Source organism: Aquila chrysaetos, chromosome 8 (genome assembly GCF_900496995.4).
Source record: "Aquila chrysaetos chrysaetos chromosome 8, bAquChr1.4, whole genome shotgun sequence".
In the NCBI taxonomy this organism is placed as follows: domain Eukaryota; kingdom Metazoa; phylum Chordata; class Aves; order Accipitriformes; family Accipitridae; genus Aquila; species Aquila chrysaetos.
The window spans coordinates 1,783,341-1,806,448 of record NC_044011.1 but is presented as its reverse complement, the minus strand read 5'-3'; the positions used below and the strand labels follow the sequence as shown (position 1 = coordinate 1,806,448).

The following is a 23,108-nucleotide window of genomic DNA, read 5'->3' as shown; positions in this document are numbered from 1 at the left end:
TTGGTGCTAGTGCAGAGATCAAAACGCTAAATCTGACTGCTGTCAAAAAGTCAAATGGGCCAAGCAAACGTAATTGTTCAAGTTGAGAAGCCTGCAAAAAAAACCCCACCTCTAGATAAGCTGAGCAGAATAAAATGAGAAGAAAATTATAGTCTTGATTCAAACCTCAATTACATTAGTTTTTATCCTAGATGCGTCCTGGGAACACCTCCTGATAATGATGTGTTATTACTAAGACAGAAAAGGATGTCTTATAAGGATTTTTTTTTTATTCTTATAGTGTCAATTAAAATAATACAGGATGAAAATAATTCCCATCCTGCTTTGAAGTTCACATAACATGACCAATAATTCTTTGCATGTTTTATTTTGAAAACAAAGCAGTCCAAAAGGAAGATTTTTTTTTTTTAATATTGACTGTATTCCATGCAGATAATCCATAGTAAATACATTGCATTAAAAGACAGTTAAAGTGCCTTTAGTCCCTCAAAATAGTCCAGCTGTGCTGTAAATTCAAGTATGTGGAAAGTAGGCCTTTAGTTATTAAGAGAATATTTTTTGATATGGGTCATGCTCCCATTGATGTAAAAAATGTGGGGGTTAGCCCCCAACTTTCATAGGAGCAGAACCAACCTCTCATTGGTCTCTGATAAACCCTGTGCTGTGTTTTCCCAACTGCTGAACGCAGATGAGTGGCCAAGGAGCAGATATGTGATGTCATTTTCTGCCTGATGACAGGCAGCTGCCTTAGCCCAAACGACACACTCAGCAGTTGCCACAAACTACCAGGGCATGGTGCTTGGAAAGACAAATGAGGAGCTGTAGCAGTTGTTTGTGTTTTGCATCTTCTTTTAACCAGCTGAGCGATGGACTGAGCACAGCTAACAGCCCCTTTTATAGCTATAAAATATACAGGTCAATATACACATGTACATTTTGCAGTCTGCTCTGAAGCAAGCCCAAATGCTGGGTTCGTCAGAATCCAGAGGAAAACCTCAAGATGTGGCTAGAGAAGCCACAGGATTAAAAGCAAAAATCAAACTCTCTTTATGTCATAGTCGCCATCATTATGTTCTTGCTTCGGCACTCGAGACTAGCAAGATTAACCGGCATCTTGAAGTCAGAGTTACACAGATAGGAAAGGAGTATCGATCCTGAGGCGTTTGACTTGGTGCAGCCAACGTTACACTTGCACCCAGACTCTCCTCTCCTCTTCAACATGAGAGCAGTACTTGTTGATGGTAAAGACATTTTTCTCTTTCTTCTAGGCATCGGCAACGTTACCGTCGGGCTTTCTGGAATTTAATAGACAACCTCTTCTCTTCCACTACAAAGCCATGTGCAAAGAATATTCAGAAAAGATTGCTCCCTGCTGACTCTCAAGCTTCCCAGATGTGAACTTCAAGTGCTCAGAGCTAGACCTCATGTTGAAAGGTAGGACAGAATTTTTTTTTTTTTTTCTCCTCCTTGAGACACAGCATGTAAGTGCCTTGTTTCTCCAGGCTGGGCAGTGGGAGATGCTGGGTGGATCCAAACCTTCCAAACCTCAGAGCACGCACATTGACTATGGGCAGTAACTTCTCCATCTACTCTACCACAAGGTCTTAGAGATGATGAATTGGAGCTGTTAACGCTCTACCTGACAATAACCCAAAACATATTCCTCAGTAGAAGCTAGACCAAACATCTGGTGCACAGCTACAGAATAGCCTGGTTTGGTTTGTTTCTTTCCTTAAAGGGTGGGGGGGGAAGCCTTTTTTACTCCAGGCACTCAGAACTTGGCATCTCCCCTGAAGTATAGGTGGTTTACATATATCAGCCATTTCTGTGCTATGGCACTTGGATGTTGTTATTCTCCACCTGAGTATCTGATCCTCTGCTGAATCCTTCTAAGATCCTGGCTGCAGTAATGCACCAGTGATTTATACAGCTCAATTACATGCTATTTAAAGTCTGTTTTCTTTTAAATTTGCAGCATTTCAGTACTCTTGGATGTTCCCTAGCATTTCTAGGGGCTGTAGGGGAAGAGGAGTACCCAAAATCTTGCTGTTACTCTGCATGCAGGTTCAGAAAAACAGTAAAAACAAGGCCATTATTTGGAAAGAGTTAAATCTAGAGAAAATTCCTTACCAGCTCATAACCATTTCAAAGGAGATCAGATCCTGGGCAAAAACTAGATGACAGCATCCCTTTGAATTCTTTCTACTTCAGGGAAACAGGGGAAAAAACCAACCTTCCAGCTGAAAGCTTTATTTGGGAATAAAGTTTATCTTCAAAATAAGTCTAAAGAGAGACTGTCTGGGCCATAACAACTTGGCACGACTCAGTCTGACTTACCCCGTTTGAGCATTTTGGTGCCTTTATGCCATAATAAGATGCAGCAAAAGTCTCCCTAGTGGCTATGTATGAGAAAGTATAATCTGGGGTCTAAATGCCACAAAGCATCCATATTTATCTTTAATGGCTATATAAATTCAGCAGATGAGAAGGAAAACATTAATTAGACAGACCCTGCCTTTGGCAGTAATCACCACCAGTGACAGCTGAACCAGCCAGTGGATAAAATATGCACCAAACATGATTATCAGAATAAATAACTGAGGATCAAGAGAAAATTAAAAAAAAAAAAAAAAAAAAAAAAAGGAAAAAAAGCCCCATACAACCAGACCGTTTTTGGTGGGGGAAAGAAAACTTGACCTTACACTGGACTTTGGACTCTCTTTTTTTATACAAGCTTTTGTCAGTTTAGGGCCCAATCCTGCAGCTGGTGTCTGTGGAAGTAGGGTAGAGTATTTCTACAGATTAGTCTTGAATTCTGATTGCACAGAAGGAGTAGAAAACCCTGAGAGGTCTAGTGTCAAAGCCCTTAGTTAGGGTCAGATTCTGGAATCACAATATATGTACAAATCCAGACCAGGGGCCTATCACAGACATAACAAAAAAATAGAAAAAATGCCACTGACTTGAGTAGGCTCTAAAAACTGTGATGTCAACAAGGTGATTTTTAGATTTTTTTCAATGGTATCAAGGCATGTAGGCCCTCACTCCTTATTTATGTGAAATGCCCATGAATGAGCTTGGATTTACTTCAGGATTTAGCCTGTGGGAGGACACTGCTTTTGCTAGTGCTCTGTCCCCATCCTCTTCCATCAAAACCTACTCTGTTCCTGCTGCATTAGTGGCCACGCCACGAGGACGTATTTTGAAGGAATCTAAGAATTTTTCACACTCTGTCTCCTTTAGGGAAAGGGTCATAATTAGTAATTTAGCAAACTAATTGGATGCCAAAAAGTGCATCAGAGCCATTGGCTCACAAACATCCTGAAGGTGAATCCTCTGCAGGGTTTTGCCCTTAAAATAGATCAGGTTTCCCTTTCTCTGGAGCAGGGGGTGGAAGCTGTTGCTTTGAAAGGAGAAGAGGGCAGGGAGTTGAAGCCACGGTGGTGGAAGACCAGCTGCAGGATGAAAAGACAGGGGCTCAAGGCTTCTCAGCTGTGAAGACAAAATTAAATGTCGCCTGCCCCAAAAGAAGGTGAAGGGGAGAGCAGAGAAGGGGACAGAGCTGGGGGAGAGGGGATGGGAGAGGGGAGGTGAGCCCTGGAGAGCCAACCTTACCCCTCCTGGGCCACCAACAGCATCTACCCCCAAGTACCAGCCTCTCCATGGAGAGGGGCAGACGCAACCAGCCCGACTTTCCTGAGTGCAGGCGGAGCCAGAGTATGCAGCAAAAAGCATCTATTTTGCTGTCCCCAAGAGCCTGCTGCTTGAGGCAACTGTGTATTTCGCCCGTACCGAGATTTGCCCCCCCTTTGCTGCCCCTGTTAAGACTCCTGGTAGAGGAGGGGAGAGGTCAGCCACACACAGTGGGGAGAAGCCCAACCACAAAAAAAAAAACCCATGCCAAGCTAAAAAATTGACTACACTTTTTTCTACCACCACATCCAGGGCTTCGGTGCCGGGCTGCAGGCAGAGTCCAATGTCACAAGTGACTGCTGCCGCTGCGAGCTCTGCTGTCCCATGAGGATTCCCGGCAAGTCCAGCCTCACATCGCCCTGACTCATTCTTTTCAAATGCTCCATTGGGTCTTTTTCCTCTACTTGCTGTTTCTTTTTCCAAGAGGGGAAAGACTTTGCAATAGAATAACAGAAGACTCCAACACTTGAGACATGGGAGGTTTGAGACGCAGGGGGAGAAGCGCTCAGCACTGTTCTGCTTCGACAAAGCCCTCCTTCTCCTGGCTGGCCGGCTCCACCTCTGAGTACGTTGCATGGTTGGTGTGATTTCGGAATTTCATGGCGGGCCAGTGATGTGGCCTTCGCTGTGGACAGAAACAAAGACTCATCAGAAGCTATGACAGAGCCTTTCACACCAAGCCTGCAGGGAAATTGGAAACTCGGTCCTGAAACAAAAACAATGCTGTCTTTGTGCAAGTTTGACTTCTTATTAATAGAAATAAATTTTTAAAAATTGCTTCGTGCTTAGAAGAGTTCATTACAATGCATCAATCTCACTGAGCTGACCCACTAATAAGGTTAAAATGGGGAGCGGGGAGGAAATGGAAACTTTAAGTGAAAGCTCACATCAGCCTCAGAACAAGGATGGCCTGTGCCTGGGGTAGCAGCCGAGGACAGCCACGGGCTTCCCGTGCGACCACATGCAAGTCAGCTCTGTGTCTCCTCTCGATCTGCAAAACGGGGTCAACTGCATTGCCCCTTCTCTCAGCCGGGTGTAGATAAATGCATCAAATGTTGCCAAGTGCTCAGGTACTAAACTGGTAGAGGCCATGTAGATCAATTCTCTGAAGCCTGTCTCTGCAAACAGGACAGATGGAGGAAAGACAAGTGCTCTAGGAAAAAGCCAGCAAGTGATAAGGAAAGGCTGAGGGCTAAGTGTTGCTCGCTCCCTTTGCAGGAGCTCCTATGCCAGGATTCAGCCCACTTCTGACTGCCTCGGGATCCTACACCAAGCGGTCTCCTGGCTTTTAACAGCAGATGGAGATTGCTGGACCCCCTATCTTTCCGAGAATTAAAATCTTCCATTTAGAGCATTCACACCACCACTTACACAGTAGCTGATGGCATGACATCTATCAGTAACGTCTGACAATTTTAGTCAACAAAATCCAGCTGGGCAATTCAAAAGGCAGCGATCTCAATTATGTCATAGCTCCAACTGAGCCCTCCAACCAGGCTGTGTGTCGACTGCTCATGCAAGCAGGTGGAAGAGTCTAACGTTGCATGGGGGGAAAAAAAGGCAATGTGTGAAAGGGAGCGTGTGAAAGAGAGCAAAATAAAACAGTGTGGGAGGGAGAGAGCCTAAGTTTAAAACATCATCAACTGGAGGTTGGGAGATTAGCTGTGACTGTAGGACCATGAAAAGAAACTCGGATATGAGCTCTATCAAAGTTCCTCTCTCCTCTTCTCTTGGATCCCTGCTCGCCTCTGGAAGGTTAGGATTTGTGTTGATAGCAAAGTAAGAGAAAACCAGCCAGGGATAAGGTTCTCCACTCACCTCAATGAAGAACAGGGCAGCGTTGGAGGTGGGGTGGCTGTTGATGTAAATTCCAGCAAGGATAATAGTTGCAATGAGCAACACAGCCAGAACGATCCCCACGATAGTACCTGTGTGAATCGGGGCGCCTGCTTTCTTGGAAGGAAAGCTGCTTCCCATACCTGTAAAAAAGGATTCAGTTGAGTCTTGACCTGTGCTGAGACCTTGGTAAAAGAAAGGACAGAAAAGAAAAGCAAGGCAAGACCTTTCAGAGCTCTGCACGTACGACTGAGCAACTTAGCCTGCTACTGTCAGGCTCAACAAGAGGGGAAGATGCACCAGAGAGTTGTGGTCTGAGCTCCAGCATCCTTTTTGGATGATAGCAGTAACTGGTTTGAAAGATTAAACCACCACTGTGCAGTAACCCCCCCTTCCAATCCATATTCTTTATATATTGGCTGCTCACTCTGATAGAAAGCCATTAGCCATATGCTGAGCAGGGTCCTCAGTGTGTCTTACCCACAGCCCTCCAGCTTGCCCTCGGTCCTCGGCTATGAATATGCAATTGCACAGAGGTACAGAGGGTCTATGTAGCATACATTAACGGTGACATTACCAGCCATTTGGGGAGCAATTTGGCTGAAACTGGAAAGATCATGCATTTCAAAGGCCCCATGCCTACAAAGGGTGATCCTGCACCCAGTTTCGCCAGTTTAACTTCCATGAACTGCTTTCAGGTAAGACGGATGGGCTTGTGGTTTGCATACAACCGCAGTTCTTGCAAACCTGGTATCAGGTGAATAGCGCTCAGATCCTTCCCATACTCTGGAATTAGTAAGAGCATTACAGCAACAGTTCGGTTCTCTGCCCTTGGGGCTGACAAACACACTCAGACTGAGAGGGGGATTCACAGGAACAGAGATGAAAAAGGCAGAGCTGGGCTAAGGGCGCTTCTTATATTTGGATTTTACAGTGCTTTTGGCACAGCTGGGGCAATTCAAAAGAATAAAGGACTTCTTTGTGTCTATGCAAAAACCGCAAAGAAAGGGAATGACATGCAAAGAGAAAACTCATCACCTTAGTTTGTACAACAGGACTAAGTGGGAAAAGTAGGCAAACAGCATCAGGGTAAAAGAGATTGGTCCCGACTCTCACTTTTCACTACCTGAAATGGTATTAATCAGGGTAAGGACAACAGGAGTCTTATCTTGATTACATCCCTGCAATCTCAGTTTCACCTGTCCACCCCGCTGACTAATCGCAGCTCCCCTGTGCATTTGATTTCAGTGTAACATGTTTTCACTTGGAATGAATGTGAGCAGGCAGAGAGAAGATTAAGGGCTTACCTTCACTTCCTGCATACTGATTGAGCTTCGTATCATCTAAAAGAAGAAAACAAAGGCAAAAAAAATAAAGTTAGGAGCCTTCTATGATATTCTGCATGCTTCCCACCCGCTTTCATCCCTCTGTAACGGGGCCACTGACAGAACACACCTTTTGCACAGCATTTACGTGCCCAGTGACAGTTTTAAACCTCTGAGTTTGGTGGAAGCACGTGCCTTATGGTTTATTGTCTTCCTTCACAAAGGTGGCACCTGGAGCACAAACATCTGAGGAAACCAGTCTTTAAATATGCTCAGTGTGCAAAGCAGAACAATAAATGAATGCTGGATAGGGCCCTAGCCCTTGTGGGTGTGTGTGTTCAGACTACGGCATTTGCAGCAATATGCTGCCAATACATCCCGAATAAATCAATGGGATGTTATGCTGTAGATGTCTTCCACGGGGCCCCAAAAACCAATTCCATTCTTCATCTCATTCTGGAAGAACCAGGATATATTGTACAAGGCTTTATGTCCTGATGCTCTCCATCATCAGCCTTGCGAGTCCAGCTGAAATCCTGATCCAGAATCCTTCCTGCTTGGCGTACACATTGGCTAGCTGCAGTGCTGACACACGACCAGCGAGTCAGGCACGTTCACAACCATCTCCGTGAGCAGAGCCAGTGAGCTGGGCTGGCTGGGGAGGATGCAGAGGGGTGGGTCCACTCCTTTGCTTCGCTTGTTCCTTTGCTGTGCTTCTCCAGATAAAGTTTGCTGCCTGATGCAGCTGGCTGTTTGTTTCCTTCCAAGATTACAAATTAACTTCATGCTTGACTATGTCACAGAAAGCCTCTTGTTCTTTTTCCAAGAATTGGTGATGAGTTGGAAAATAATCTCAGTGGTGGTGATACACTCCCCCTTCCTTTAATTGCTCCTTTCAAAGTCAACTCTGTCAGCCAGGCGCTCTGTTCCTCCCCCCCAACTCCTTCCCATTGCTGAAGGACAATTACTAATGTTCCTTTCTATTTATTCTAATTAGCAGTTTGCGTTAGGGACTATTAAGCAGCAAAATTGAAGTGATACCTGCCGCTAGGATCGGAGGAGCCAGCCCTGTCTTAATAGGATTATCAAGCTTTAGAACATGGGTGTCTCGGGGGAAACTCAGGTCCTTATGCGGAGCTTTCCTATGCTGGAATGAACACCATTCCCAAGCAGAGGGCAATTACAAGCCTATGCTGTATTATTGCCAGTCTGAGAGCACTGACAACCCTGAGTCACCAGCTAGGACCAAGCACATTAAAGCATGAGCCCCTATATACGGTATTAACCTCTGTTATGATGCTGGGGTATCTATCCACCAGGGACTAGCTGCTCGTTGACCTTCACAAATGCATAAAAAGGCTGCGATGCAACCGTAAAACTCGTCCCACCGGAGGGTTTCAGCTCACCCCTTGCCACACCACTCCGAGTCTCACCTCTTAGGCTGCTCGTCCTTCTCCTTTCCTCTGCCTTCTCTTCCCACCCCTGCCCTGCGCTTCAAAGACGGGTTTGTCATTGTATTTATCTGGATACGAATTGGCTTTACGAGGCGTCGGAGTGAAAGAGCTCTGCAGGAATAAGCGTCGAGGATGGGGTGTCCCCGCCACGGCTGCTCACCCCACCTGCCCCTACCTTCTGTAGTGAGGCTGTCAACGAAGAGCGAGGACGTGGAGGTGGTGACATCCTCATCCAGCGGTGAGAAAGAGCTGTCAGGAGGTGCTGAATAGTGGTCGCCTTCTGCTAAATCCTCACAGGTCTTCTCATCTGACTGGAAAGAAAATGGAGAACAGCTACTTTTCCTAACTCCTCTCCAGCAAGAGTGCCAGGGAGCCAGTGGTGAGGACTGTGCTTCCTGGGCTTAGGGCTACCGAGCCCTTGGGGTTCAAACACTGGACTGGAAGCAGGGGACGTGGTCCAGAAGTGCCAGAAGTATGTGGTGGGGGGTGATTGGGAGGTTGGAGAAGAGGAGGAAAAGTTTGGGAACCACTTAAGTAGGACAAATGACAACGATCTGGCAAAGTCCTACAGTCTGACCTTCTTGCATCACTGGATGACCTCACATAGGTCCTGTGACCTCCTTTTCCCTCAGTCAACCCTCTTGGTTAACAGGGAACAAAGCTGAGTTTTCAGTGGGGGGAAAAAAAACAACAAAAAAACCTCAAAGCAGAAACAGATGTTTTGTTAGAGCTGATCTTTCTGAGACAAAGAAACTAGTTCATCCAATGTGGAGATAATTGTGCTAACAAGGACAAAAAAAAAATCACAAGGGCTAATTTCTTCATGCTTGAGAGTGAGTAAGAGTCATGCTTCAGAAGGTGAAGAAAAAAATATCCCAGTGTACTCACGCTGCACCATTTGGTAACTTATGGAGGTCTCTGCACCTTTACCGAGTGTCCAGCACCAACCAACACAGAAACAAGACACCAGCAAGGCAAATGCTGGATTAGATGGACCATCTTTTAACTATTCCCATACAGACATCCTCTGTTAAGTGGATTAGTGGTCCTGCTGTAATGGGAAAGGGATATCTGAAGGGATACTCAGTCTGTTCCAGAACAGCATGGGTCAAGTGGAGCTGAGGGCGAATTTTTTGAGCTGGGACATGGCTATTGTTTTTTTTTTTCAGCAGATCAGCATCATTCCTAGCAGAGGACCTAAGAGAAGTGATTCTGCTCTCAGTCTCACCTTCTGGCCACAGCCGTAGGACAGCCACTCCTCCCGGTATCGGTCGAAGCCGCTGGAACATCTGCGGAGAAAAGCAGTATTAACCTGTGGCGGATGCATTCCCGAGAGACACAGCGATAATAATGCTCATTTGCCCACTCTATGTGGGTGGCATTGCTAGTGATTTCTAAACTGCCCAAGAGTCCCAAATGCTGCCCCGATGGGCGCTGTGTACAGATACTTGGACAAACAAGTATCTGAGGACTGGAAAGATTATATACAAATTAGTCTCCAAAGACATGGGGTTTCCAGTACAGCTGTGCTGGAAGGACCCAAATGTTCCTCTTCACAGAGGAGGAAAAGGGTCAACACTGCTTCTCCAAGGGAAACGGAGAAGCAGAGAAATAGGAAAAATATATAGACTGAGTTTGAATTTCCATTCCCTGGACTCTGTGCCAGGGCAAGGCCATGATCTCCACGAAGTTTGTTTTTTTTTTTCCAGCAACATCTGCACAGGAAAAACACATTAAAGAAATTATAAACGGCATCAGGAAAACACCAGCTAGAGAAATCTCTACAGAAACAGAGGGAATGAAATAGCACTCTGACCTTTGGAAAGTCTCTGGGGATACCAAAATATGAATCAGGGGTTCAGCTCATACAAGCACTAATTTACCCAACTACCAACCAGCAAAAGAGGAGAAGCCACAAAGAACTTTGGGTCCTGCTGAGTCACTGAGATCTTTGCTTAAAGTACAGTTCCTGTAACAATTACAGGCTCAGCAAAAGCAAAAATACAAACTCCACCGTCCAGAAGAGAGCTAAGAGGACTCTGGGGTTAAATCACTGAGCTGGACTCAGGATATAAGCTCAAACCCTGGAAGCCACCCTACCAACTTCCTCGGGAAAGATCATGTAGGCTTTGCAAAACCAACCTGGTTGAAAGCCAACAAGATAGCGGTAGGCTTGCTCTAGCCTGCAGCTTCCGCCACGCTTGCCATTTGTACTTTCCATTTGTAACCTAAGCTCTTCAGGACCGAGCTGCCGATACGCAGTTACAGCTGCAGGAAGCATGGCTTTTAGCCAACACATCAAGAAGTCACCGTGCTATAAGTGATAAGAGCAAACATCAGCAACAGCGACTTGGATTTTGGAAGATGGAGTTTGCAAACACCATGAATTTGGAATAAGCAGAATGACGAAGTCCTTGAACCCTGGGGTTTCAGCCCAAACAAGATCCAGACTAAGCCACTGTATCCCAAGCTTGGTTTTGCTACCAAAGCCACATCTGGTTTCACGCGTCTCTCTCAGCTGCGAGAAGATAATATTCTCTGATCTGAAGCCACCACTGAGCAACTGTCATTGAAAAATGATGTTCCCCTGGCTCGGGCTGTATTCCAGCCCACTGAAAGGCAGTGAATCAACGCTGATTTATAGGGTCGCTTTGCTGATGTCTCAGGATCTTTCCCTGTCCCAGCTGCCCTCCTCATACCTTGCTGAAATTGCTGCCTGTAAGGAAAGGGTGCAAGTCTTGAGCGTATCGAGAGAAGGGCTACAGAAAGGAGGAATGAAGGTGCCCTGCGAGCGATGCCGGGGCGAGCTCTTGCAGGAGGCGGCTGGGGAAGGGAGCAAGCCAGCACACCTTCCTGGGAGAGCCGGGCATTTCCCAAGCACGGCTGTCCCCGTGCCACATGTGAGGATCTGTGTTATTGGGTCCTCTCCCCTGCCACTAGTTCTAAATAAATATTTCAGCAAAATCTCATTAAACTCTCTCATGCTCTGTATCGCACTGCTTGAGCTGAAGGAGAGCACAGAGCAGGACTGCCGCATGGCTGGGACCGCAGCGCGGCCAGCCCCGTCCCCGCAGATCCTCCATTTACCCCCCAAAAAGCAGCAAGTGCCCCCCACCCTTGCTGTGTCTTGTCCGCGACGAGGAGGGCATGTCCCCCGCAGCTGGGGAGCTGATGAGCATCCCGGGCTCTGTGACCTACCTGCCGTCCTTCAGGCTTGAGCCTGTCCCAGCCTCCCTGCCCTGCACTTCTCTTCTGTCTGAAATCACAGCCTAAGTCAGGATAAGTTTCCCCCTCATTTAATCTCACTAACAAAAATGTGAGTCTTGCTTCTGGTCTCAACTTGTTCCAGCTGCTGCATCAAAACATCAGCCCCAAAACCCCCAGCCTCAGGAAATGTCTCCTTTCAATGGCTTGTAATTGCAGATCAGACCACCACTTAACCCTGGCTCTGAGACTACGAGAGCAGCAGCCTAACTAAACCAAAAAGCAACAAAAAAGAACCAGCAAAAAAAAGAAAATAATAATAAAAAAACAGCAACACTGATACAGGCATCAGACCTGGAGTTGCACTTGCTCTCCCAGCTATAGAAACATTAGCAAGAGAAGAGGTGGGAAGGAAACTCATCCCAGCTACCTCTGCAGGACATGACACCAGCTGCAGTTGAAGGTCAGCTCCGAGGTCACACACATTTCACAGCTCTGATGCTGGAGACAAGCTGTAAAAGAGAGAGGAGAGACGTACCAGCGATGCGCCAGCATCTGCACGGGCACAAGGGAGCATCTGCTGAAAGCTGGTGGCATGGGTAGAACCAGAGCATCAACAGATGAGTCTCTAACCCAACCTCTCTCTGCAATGGACCTGCAGGACAAGGCAGCACCTTTCTAGCAGGAGTGGACTCACGGTCCATCTGTAAACGTCTTCCCATTCTGTTTAGCTGGGAATTAAACCAAATCCGAGACTTATGCCATTTCTTAGTGTACAGAGGGTGTTTCTCAGATGGAAGGAAGCAACACAGGTTAACCCTCCGTTGCTATGTCCACACTAAGTAATTCTGCAAGAACATCTCCACACTGGAGAGGAGTAGCTGCTCATAGACTACCATCATTTGCTTGTCACCCTGTCTAGAAAAGACGACCAAGAGGTCTTGTCTGCAAAAAAAGTCAAGGAAACCAGCAGTTTTAACAAGCCCCTCGGGAGTCCCTGACAGCCCGCGATGACAGAGCCGAGAGCTGATCTGGTGCTGTGAAATACCGAGTGAGGAAGGCAGAACACCAGCGGTTCACAGGATCCTGAAAGGCAGCAGCATCCCCATTGCACCGGGGACGCCTGGCACCCCTCCATCCTGACCCAGACACTGCGGCACTTCTCCATCCAGGGGCTCCCCGTTCTGCCCCTCGCACTAGAGCAAACTCACCGCTGCTGCTACCCCAGACCTGGGCTGCCCACACTTCTCTGGTGTCCTCCAGTCCTGACCTCCTCCGCTTTCCCGTCCTGAGCTTTTCCCGAGCAGACTGCCACGTGGAGGCAGCGAGCAAGCAAGGACCTCCGGAGAGAGGCAGAGGCTAACCCAGTTCATCCACTTCTGACCTGAATAAGGCTGAAAATTGAACCCCCAGAAGAAAAAGGGGAGTCTAGTTCTCTCTAGCTCTGTGGCTCCTCTGAAGATATTGCTCTCAGCTAGCTGCTGGGGAAAAACAAAATAACAAGTCTTAAGGAGAAAAAATAGAATTATTGCAGAATGCTTATTTATGATCTGCTTTGCAGTAACCCTGCCCGCTGTTAAAATTGTCATAAAATACCCTGGGGAGACCGTTTAAATGCATAACCTTGGTATCTTCATGACAGATTTACTCTCCGCTCTGTATTTACGGACCGCATGATGACTTTCCCTCGTGCGCATGTGTCCTTGGATCTGAACACTAAAAATGTATCTATTTAACAGGATCCTTAAGAAATTTCATCTGAGCGTGGAGGCGTAGAAAATGTCTCATAGACAGACCTAAAGTGAACCAGTGTCCAGCAAAATTAGCTGCAGCTTATGGAGCAAAGAGAAGGAGTTTCAGCGGCTGGAGAGGTGGGAAGAGCTGTCAGTGCAGGAAATAAGGAATTAAAGTACCGGGGCGAGAGGGCTTCTACTGGTGAGCAACAAGAGCCGTCGGCTCAGCTGCACACAAGGAAGGGTGCTGGCAGAGCAGCATGGAGCGCAGCTTGGGACCATAGCACATCGCTCCCAGACACATCGTGGCTGGCACCACTGTTCTCGTCACTTAGCTGGGGAGCGCTGAGCAAATCGGGTAAGGTGTAATTGCCTGCAGATCCCTCCTTTATCAGCTTCTCCCATGCCAGCCGAGCTTTGCTGCATCCCGTCTCAGCTACGGCACAGCCAGGCTGGCACGCACGTGGGATTTGCCGTTGGCTGGGGTTAACTCTGAGCTGGTAAATCCAGACAGGGCTGTACGTACGAGACGTTCAGCGACAGCCACGTACAGACCTTCTCACAAAGGCAGAGTGACCGGGGGACCCCAGAGCAGGGGCGAGCTGTACCCTGGCCGATAGCACACCCTCGCTCCGTGGCTCCGGTGCACAGTAGGGTCTCAACCGTCGGGTGATGGATGGCAGCCACACACCCTTCCAGCTCCCACTGAACCTGCCTCCTCCAGCCTTGGCTTCCCCCTTTGGCTGTAAATTGGAGGCTGTCGTAGTTGCTGGGTGAAACCACGGGAGGGAAACACGCTCCGAGGCACCGCGCCAGCCTGTCCGACTTACTGGGCAGCGGGGTGAACTCCACGGCTGTCATGTTGGTGATCTTGCTAGTGTCCAGCTCCACGCGATGATATTCGTAGATGGTCCGACGGCGGGACTCTGAAACATGGAGCCTTGGCTTTAGACCGGCCACAAGCCCACCTCGCGTGCCCTTCCCCATCCTGCGAAGGGGTCTACCCTACACGTGAATCCCGGTGCGTGCGGGGAAAGCTTCTGGGGCTGCTGCTGACTCCCAGCTGAAAGGCGAAGGTGGTCCCAGGTCTTGGGGTCATTCCCGTGGGAGAGGACAGTGTAGGGAGGCTGTCAGGCTGCAGGAGAAGCAATGCGGGAGGTGCTGGTGGGGAAGAAGGGTGTCAGGGCACAGATCTCCTCTTCCCTGTTTTTCTAGGAGGAGCTTGGAGCTCTCTGTCCCCCTCTCCCCGACCAGAGACTCCCGAGATGGATGTGGTCCAGTCCTACATCGCTCTAAACAAACATGAAGCTGCACAACACATTGCTCGTCAGTGACTCACGGGGCTGCGAGCCTCCCCCGAGTGCAGTGCTCGCCCGGAGCTCCGCACCGCTCCCCGGGCTCCCGCTCTGCAGCCGCCTTCCCCCCCAAAGCCTCCTCCTTCCCCCCCATCTCCCTCACGCCTTGCCCCCTTCCTTCTCTCTCCCCTTCATCCTGGGGGCCAGAGGGGTCTATCCTGGACTCAGGCTTCTCCCAAATTTTCTCCCAACGTCTGCCACTAATTCACATGGTGACGCCAGCCAAGATGCTTCTCTGGCATCACGCTTATCTGCGAGGATAATCAAACCTGTCCTTCCAGCACGGCCGCGGCTCCTCACACCTCTGCTCCGCACTTGGAGACCAGCGGATGAGCAGGATGGAATGCTCTCCCCTTCTATCCCCTCTCCTCTCCTTCCCTTCAAGCCTTGTTTCTTCACCTCATTAGCTTTTTTTCGTGCCCAGTTCTTGCATTTCTTGTCCCTCCAGGCTTCCCCTCACACCCCCGGGGCAGGCAGGAGGTACAGGCAGGGGTCAGCAAGCCCATGGGGATGGATGGAGGGCACCAGCCCGGCGAGAGGCAGGCTGGCGGGGCGGGGAGGGGAGGCTCCATCCAGCCTGGCCGAGGTTTTTACACAAACTGTTGTAAACGGGTAATAAATGAGGGCCAGATGGCAGGCTCCATAAATAACAAGGAAAAGCAACCGCACCGGGTGCAGCGCGGGGAGGCAGGAGCGAGGTTGGGCTCCTCATGACAAGAGGGGACGGGAGAGGCTGGAAGAGCCTTTTCGGCGAGCTCAGCCCACGCCTGCAGCCCACGGCACGTGTGGAATAAGCATGCGGACACGTATGTAGCTGTCCCCATGTCCTGCTGACACAGGTGCAGATCCCAGCCCTGCCCGCAGCAGCCATGCAGCACCCATGCCACGATACGCATTCAAGGACAGTCCAGCGCAGCAGCGGTGCAGCTTCTAGGCTCCCCTAAACCCCCATGCCTATAGGAACGGGGCACCCAGCACCCCCCAAGCCTCTCGTCCATCTGCAGTCTCGTTTGCAATTGTTCCTCCCCTCCTCCTCATCAGCTGGAATCAGGGAAGCGATAGCTTGGCTGCTCACAGCGATTTGGAACACGCTGGGCGAGAAGCACGAAGCTCTTTTGCCTGCATCGCCTCGCCAAAGCACACAGCGTCCGTGGGCTGGGGCCACCCAGAGCACAAGGCTGCGCGATGGTCTTGGCCATGGAGAGAGATGCACCCGGGGATGTGGGACACGAGGGGCATCCCTGCAGCCGAGCCCCACGAGCCTCCTCACGCTCCCTCGCTGCCCACCGTGAATCCAAGCAGTGCCTCCTCGTATCTTGAAGCGCCCAAAGACGAGGACGTCTCACCTCTCCTTCCCCATCTGCCCCCTCTCCCAGCCGCGATGCCAGGGGAGCCTCGGCATCCCTGCGGGATCCGCTGCTTCCCTGCCCCAGCAGCCGCCTCCCCGAATTCCTCAAGCGCAGCCACTCACCAGGCACATCGGGAGATGGGTTGAGGATCATGAAGGCATCGGAGAGGCCAGCTTTCACGGGGTGCTGGGTGGCACTGATCTGTAGGACCGGCACGGGGATCTGCAGCCGAGGAGAGAGGACGTGATGGACTCCAGCCCTGCCCTGGGCTACTGGTGCTGCTGCAGAAGTCTCCAGCGCTTTGGTGGCACTGGGAATGCCCAGACTCAGCGTGTGAACACTTGTAACATCAAATCTCCTCCCAGACCCACGGGGATCCCCCGCAGGGACCCTCCTGCCGTGCCTACCCCAGCAGAAACACCTCTCACCTCCTTGTACCCAAAGACGATTCTCCCAGTGCTGTGCAGGGCTGCCTGGAAGGTGAAGCTGCCCATGTCCTCCTTCCCTTGAAGATAGACCTTGTCCCACTGCACCACAAAAACTGTCCCTGGGGGAGAGACCAGAGCGGATCAGTCCTCTCATCTCTCCTTGCTCCGCATCTCAACAGCCTGACCGGTTCTCTTCCGTCAGCGAAGCTCCAAGGCACCTCGTCCCCCAACACCCAGCGCTTCGCTCTAAGCAGACCCATGAACGAGCCCCTGCCGAACACCCCTGCCACCCCCCACCCAAAGCCCCCCCAGGCACTGAACAGCCCCTGCTGCCCTGGGCTCCCCTTCCCCACACCCCCACCTGGCTCCGGCCCCTCTATTTGCTCCAGAGCGCCGAGTTTTGCCCAATTTTACGAGGAAGGAGCGGGCAGGCAGGCCGCCTGCTGCTCTGCACGTACGGCAGCCGCCACGGCTTGCACGAGGGTCGGCCGGAGCAGGGCTCACCGTTGTCCAGGTACTGGACGGTGGAATTGCGGGAGTAGCTGGGGTTGAAGTTGGCCATGAGGGGTGCGACGTACTGCGTGGCCGTGAGCATCCGGTGGATGACGTCCCCCATGAAGATAAAACCTGAGCGAGCAGAGGAGGGTGAAGCACTGCACGCTCCTCTCCACCGCCCCGGGATGCTCCCTCCCTCTTTCTGACCTCCCACCACCCTGTCCTAGGCTCACCCATCCTTTTTTTTTTTTAACCCCCAGCATCCCCTCAACTGGTGCAGAAACCGAGGCACCAGCAGCACCCGACGCCCTGAGCACCAGCAGCAGGGCAGGGGTTAGATTTGGGGTCCAGGGAGAAAGCTAGAAGGGCTGCAGCCCCTTCTCTGTCTGAGCTCCCTGGGGCTCAGGGACGTGGGGTGAGGTTAGAGCCAGCACCAGAGCCGTGCCCAGCCCTCCCACCGCGGGGAATGCCAACCGAGCGCGGGCACCCCATCCCATCCCGACTCACCGCCCGTCGCTATCGTGACCTGCCGCAGGAGGTGGCCGTAGAAGGGGAAGTCAAAGGAGAGGACGATTCTCTGTGGGAAGGAGACGGGGTGAGAACCGCGTTCAACCCTTGGAAAAATGCCTGCTGGGGATGCAGGGGGACGGGTCTGTGCCCACCGGCACCGGCTCTGCCTTGGCTTGGAGCAAGCTCCCGGTGCCGGTGCCTGGAGAGGTGGGAGAGGGATGGGAGCGGGGGTCCTGAGGGTGCCCGGTCCCCACAGATCATCCGCTTCAGCCCCAGACTGGGGCTGGGGGAGGCTAAATGCTTCCCAAGCCTTGGTCTCCACCAGGCTGTCACAGGGACGTGGAGGGGATGATGCTGCTGTCCCGGGGCGAGGTGCCACCCTCGGGAAATCCCTGGCTGGGAGAGGAGACGCAGGGGACACCCCAGGCAGCGGAACAGCCCCGCGGGCTCACCGAGGCTTGCCGGTGCGTGTTGGAGAGGATCCCGTGGATCTTCACTTGGCTCCTGTTGGCCGCTGCCATGTCGACCCACAGCCCTCTCAGACGGGCGTCCCCCGGCCCGTAGATCCGCGACACGTAGTAGCTGTGGTTGTCCTCCTGCAGCCGGGGAGGGATGGGGTGACATGGTGTTACCCGGCTTGCTCCGTGGAGTTGCAAACCCCCAGGCATGGCTCAGAGCAGCCGGGACCTGATCTCAGCAATAAAACCAGCACAGCAGAACCCCGTGCAAAGCCAGCAAAGGATGCTGAGCAGTTGGAGAAGGTGCAGAGAAGACCCACGAGACCGACTGAGTGCAGAGAGGACGGGCTGGCTGGCGAGAGAGAGACATGACTCACGAGAGACTTCGGCAAAGCAGATGCAACCTTCCTGGGAGGAAAATATCCTGTTCCGGAGCCAGGGGCTGGAAGTTACAGCTAAAGTGACCACTAGAAGCAAAGCAAACAACTGAAGACATGGAAGCCCGGAGGAAATGATTAACCTTGGAACAGGCAGCTCGGGGAAAGCAGCCGAGCCATCGCCGCCAGCCGAGCGGGAGCGAGGGGCTGAGGACGGGGGACACGGCGAAGGGAGCGGGGCTCGGGCTGCTCTCCTGGGTGACATCCCCGGAGCGTGGGATGGGGCACGGCTCTGCGTGAGTGATCAGATCCCCCCTTACTATTCTCACCCAGAGACAGGAGAGGGACCCCAGGAATCGCCCCCCACAGCCTGCCCATGCCACCAGCAGCACCCCCAGGCTCCCCAAGCCCCCCCTCCCCAGCAGACCAAAGCATGGACCACGCAGCAACTCTGCCAAGAGCCATCTCCAACCGGTCAGGGACCTGTCGAAGGACGCACATCCTCGCCAGGAACCTGCACATGAGGCTCTGCGGCGGTTTCTTGGGGGACACCGGCAGAGCAGGCGATTTCCCGGGGCACAGCCAGCCCTGCACAGCCCGTGCCCTGGCCACGCCGGCCACACCGAGCCTCTCCGACAGGCTTCGGCGTGCGGCCAGCCGGGGACGCAGCTGGGAGCCGTCGCCTGTCGGGGAGGCCGGTTCACGCCGGGCAGGGGACGCGAAGCATCTTAATTTTTCTTGGGAAAGCGCTGCTCCGCGCCAGCGCCTGGCTTGCTGCCACGCTCGCCGCTCGTCCCGGTCTGCTGAGCTTCTGCCACTCAGCCCTCTCTGACCCCCGGCCCCCCTCGCCCCCAGCATCTTCCCCCCAGACCCCCTGCCTGCGGGTCCCCCCACCCCGGCTGACCCCGGGACTCGCTCCCAGACCTGCTCCCTGCGCACAAACTTGGGTGCCGGAGGCAGGGAAGGAACCGTCAGCCCAGGATTTAATGGGTCGGCAGAGGTAAAAAAGAGAAAGCAAAGCCCCCCCCGCTTCGAACAGCCCTGTGTTATTCCCCAGAGAGCTACTGCAGGTCAGCGGGAGTCATAAGGAATAAAATGCTATTAGAAAAATCCTGCAACATGTAATTTTTTCTGCTTCAGCGAAGTTCAGGGAGAGCCGTTGTGCTCCTCTGCCTCCTCTGTAAGCCCTGACTCCAGCGAAAACTTTCTTACCTCTTCTCTACGGCAATTATAGCCCCTTCTTGCCGGGAATCGTCCCTTCCCTATGGATGGGGAAACTGAGGCACGGGGAAAGCTGTGCCGCTACCTGCGGCATCCCAGCACACACCTCCCCACGCAAAGGCTTTGGAAACCCCCTGGGATGCAGGGACAGGTCACCGCTGGGTGACAAATGACAAAACCTCCCGTGCCCTCATCCCCCTCCATGCCTTCCCAATGAGTTCCAAATAAAGCAGAGGGGGGGAAATAAGCAGGGCCGGGAGCACGGAGGAGCTGGCTGCCGAGCTCCTGACCTCATCGCTGACTCATTAGGATGTCCTAATCTGTCACCTTGCTTTGGTTACAGCAGGAATTAAGAGAGGGGAGGTTTTAGACACACGAATAAGCGGGGAGCGCAGCCACCGTGGGGCAGAGCTCGGGGAGGGACGGCGGCGTTGCCCAGCATCACACTGGTCTTCATCCTTTGGGTCCAGAGCTGCCCCTCTGCACCCCAAACCTGGAACATTTGGGGGGGGGGGGGGGGAGAGAGGAAACCCCTCCAGACCCCGAGCTGGCACCTCCCAAGGTAGGATCACACCTTCTGCAGGTCGGACATGGTGAGATACAGCGACGTGCAGAGGAGCAGCGTCCCTGACCTCGAACGTGGCCCCACTCTTGGGGCAGACACCCCTCGTCCCCCGACAGCGCCGAGCCCTGGGAAATTGCTGCTTTTTCCTCCTGGGAACCACAAGCACCATCACGCCCTCCCTGTGGCTTCCCAGCATCTCTAAATGCTGTGGTGGCCAGCGGTGGTTTTGGGCTGGTTTGGGGTTTTTTTTAAATGCTTCCACATCAGGGACATTTCTGGCTTCTGGCCCCTCTCCATCCCCGAAGGTCAACAAGCGAGGCCACGCTGGAGCTCGAGCAGAGTGGAAACAGCCACAGCTGTTTCTCCCCTGCCCGCCGTGCCACAGGGGCACTAATTCCACCAAATCCACAACCAGCTGCCGGCAAAAACACCAGGATAAGTCACCACGGCCGGTGCGTCCTCCACCAGAAACCACCCTCAACCACAGCCACGCACCCCCCCCCACCCTGGAGACCTCAGAGCCAAGGGACACACAGCCCCACCACAAATAACCTGGAGCTAATTGAGGGCGGATAATTAGGCACAGCCGGGACGTGAGAACCAAGTGAGATATCCCAGGAGGTGACACTGCTGCTACATGAGTTTGTTAGCAGCGCTGCAGGCTGCTGCCATCCCTAGCCAGAGACCCCCCCCCTGCTTCCCACACAGCCACCTGGCCCCGGCACGGCCTCAAGCCCGCTCGGCTCCGATAACCTCGGCAGCATCATCCTCGCTGCACACGTGGCATCGCGGCAAGCAAAGCATCCCTGGCTCTTCAGACCAGGGATGGCCCCAGGACGTGGCAGGGCTCGCAGACTGGGATGGCTGGAGGTTTCGGAGCGATCCCCAGGGCACGGCCGCCTCTGCAGTGGCCTGTAATTACCCTCCGGGCTGCCGGGATCCAGCCCCACGCATTAAATCAGAGCGTCTCCACCACCGTCTCCACCAGCTCCCTGCCCAGCCTGGAAATAGCTCTCGGTGGTCAGGCACTGGCCGGATCCTGCCTCGGGGCAGGCGGCGGCAGCAGCAGCGGCGGGGGCCCCGACTCACCACGATCCGTGTCTCGTTGGCCGGCAGCGTGTCGATGGCCAGGCTGCCCCCCACCAGGTCCTGGCTGATGCGGGTCCCCTCGGTTCCCCGTGAGGTCTCCCGGGTTCTCCGTCGCCCTTCGCCCGCTGCCAGGCTCCCGGGGGAATGTCCTGGGGGGGGGGGGAGGGCACAGAGGTGGGTCAGTGGGGTCCCATGCTGGGAGGGCACCCACCTATGGGCTGGGATCAGCTCTCTCCCCCAGCAAGGCAGCTTCTGCTTAGGTGATATGAGTTTAGGGAGGGTCTCAGCCCTGATAAGCAACATCAGTGCAATGATGGAGATGCCGGCAGGGGCTTCTCGGGTCAGGGATGACTACAGGGTGACAGACACCCACGGCCAGCAGAGGAGAGCTGCGATGGAGGGGGCAAAGGAGGCAAAACACCTATAACCCCCCCCTGCCCAGCTCAGCTCACACCCCGCACACACCAGGGTGCGGGGAGGAGCGCGAGGCCCCGGGGATGGGGAAGATGCAGCTTCAGCAATGGGGCACCAGCGTGGCCGTGTACTCGATGTCCCCAGCCATCGGTCCTCTCCTCCGGGCTGGTATGGGGTCCGGGTGCTGGGGCAGTCTCCAAGCATTCACCTCCAAAAGAAACGTGTCCCTTGTCCCCTCCTGCTGCGTGTCTCCCTGCCCGGCTCCAGCCCCGGGGAGCGAGCAGAGTCTGGAAACACAGCGCAGAACTGGGAAGGGGGGATGAAAAAGCCATTTGGGACCAAATCTGCAGAGACTCATGAGATTTCCTGGCAGCTTGGCACGGGCGGAGGCGGTGCGGACGGCACACGCTCGCCCACGGGCAGGGACAGAGCCAGGACGTCTGTCCCCAGTGAGCGGGACAGCAAAAACACCCAGCGGGGCCGTGGGCTGCTCCTCTCGCCCTTAGGAGAGGACTCCTGCCTTCACCCCTGGGGAGAGGGAGCTAATTGCTGCCTAACGAGCTCCTGGTCCCCTCCTGAGCTGTCCCATGGGGCTGGTTTCTGTTCCCAGTGCCTCCAGGAGGGGAAACTGAGGCAGGGGGGAGCAGGGCTGAGCTGGCAGGAGCAGGCAGCCGGCGGGATGTACCCCACTGCCGACGGATGGGGAAAGGGGCTCTGTGGTTGGGGGTCACACTTACCTTCCCTGGGGGCACTGGGGGGGCCCGAGCCCCTCGCTGCTGCTGGGAGGTCTGAGGTGCCCCAGGGGAGCTGAGCCTGTTCCGCTTGGCAGGGCTCTAACGAGCCCCCCACGGAGGCTCCGGTGTCCTCCCCAAAACCTCACCGGACGGCTGCACCCACAGCAAGGCCAGCACCAGCTGTGCCACGGGTGGGGGAATCCTGAGTGGGGGCAGCCTGGCAGCTCCCCTCCACCCCAGGGCTGCCCCGCACAGCTGGGGGGTCCGGGCACCCCACGGTGCCAGCACCTTTGCCGTGGAGATGCTGGGGCAGGGGGGGCATGTAGGGCAGTGAGGGGGACCCCCACGGCAGGTCCCACGCAACGGGTGGCTGCTGTGGGTGCATGACACGCACCTGCATGCCCGGGGCGGGGGGGGGGGGGGGCACAAGACACCCCCAAAGCGCAGCCCGCTCCGGGGACCGCGGTACCGGGGGCGGGGGGGGGAGACCCGGGCAAAGCGTGACACCTCCCGCTGCCCACGGCCACGCAGGACCACGGCCACGGCAACCCCCCCCGGGGCCGTGCACGGCGCTGCGCACCCGGGACCCCCGTTCCCGGGGTCCCCCCCACCCCGGAGCTCACCCACCGCCCCCCACCCCAACCCCAGCTCCCCGGCCCCCCTACCTGCACCCCACGGGCCCGGCGCGCCCAGCACCCCACGCAGCAGGCAGAGCAGGATCAGGCCCCCCCAGCGCATGGTGGGGGGGGGGGGCGGCGGGGCCCCGCTCGGCCCCGGCTCTGCTGGGGCGAGGGGGGGGGGCTCAGCGCCCCGCCATGGGCCGGCACCCCCGGGAACCGCGCACGGAGCGGGAGCGGGAGCGGGAACC

General features: G+C 53.8%; 1 protein-coding gene across 1 annotated transcript; it reads right to left on the bottom strand.

The window, feature by feature from the left end:
• Positions 1–254: 254 nt before the first annotated feature.
• Positions 255–23,108, bottom strand: PLXDC1 (plexin domain containing 1). Its single transcript, XM_030023290.1, has 14 exons — positions 22,906–23,108; positions 21,093–21,241; positions 17,835–17,978; positions 17,380–17,449; positions 16,882–17,004; positions 16,378–16,496; positions 16,072–16,171; positions 14,076–14,171; positions 11,943–12,024; positions 9,537–9,597; positions 8,484–8,619; positions 6,837–6,872; positions 5,512–5,672; positions 255–4,318 (listed from the first exon to the last, which is right to left on the bottom strand). The coding sequence occupies exons 1-14, from the start codon at positions 22,976–22,978 to the stop codon at positions 4,199–4,201; spliced, it is 1,470 nt and encodes a 489-aa protein (XP_029879150.1). The 5' UTR covers positions 22,979–23,108; the 3' UTR covers positions 255–4,198.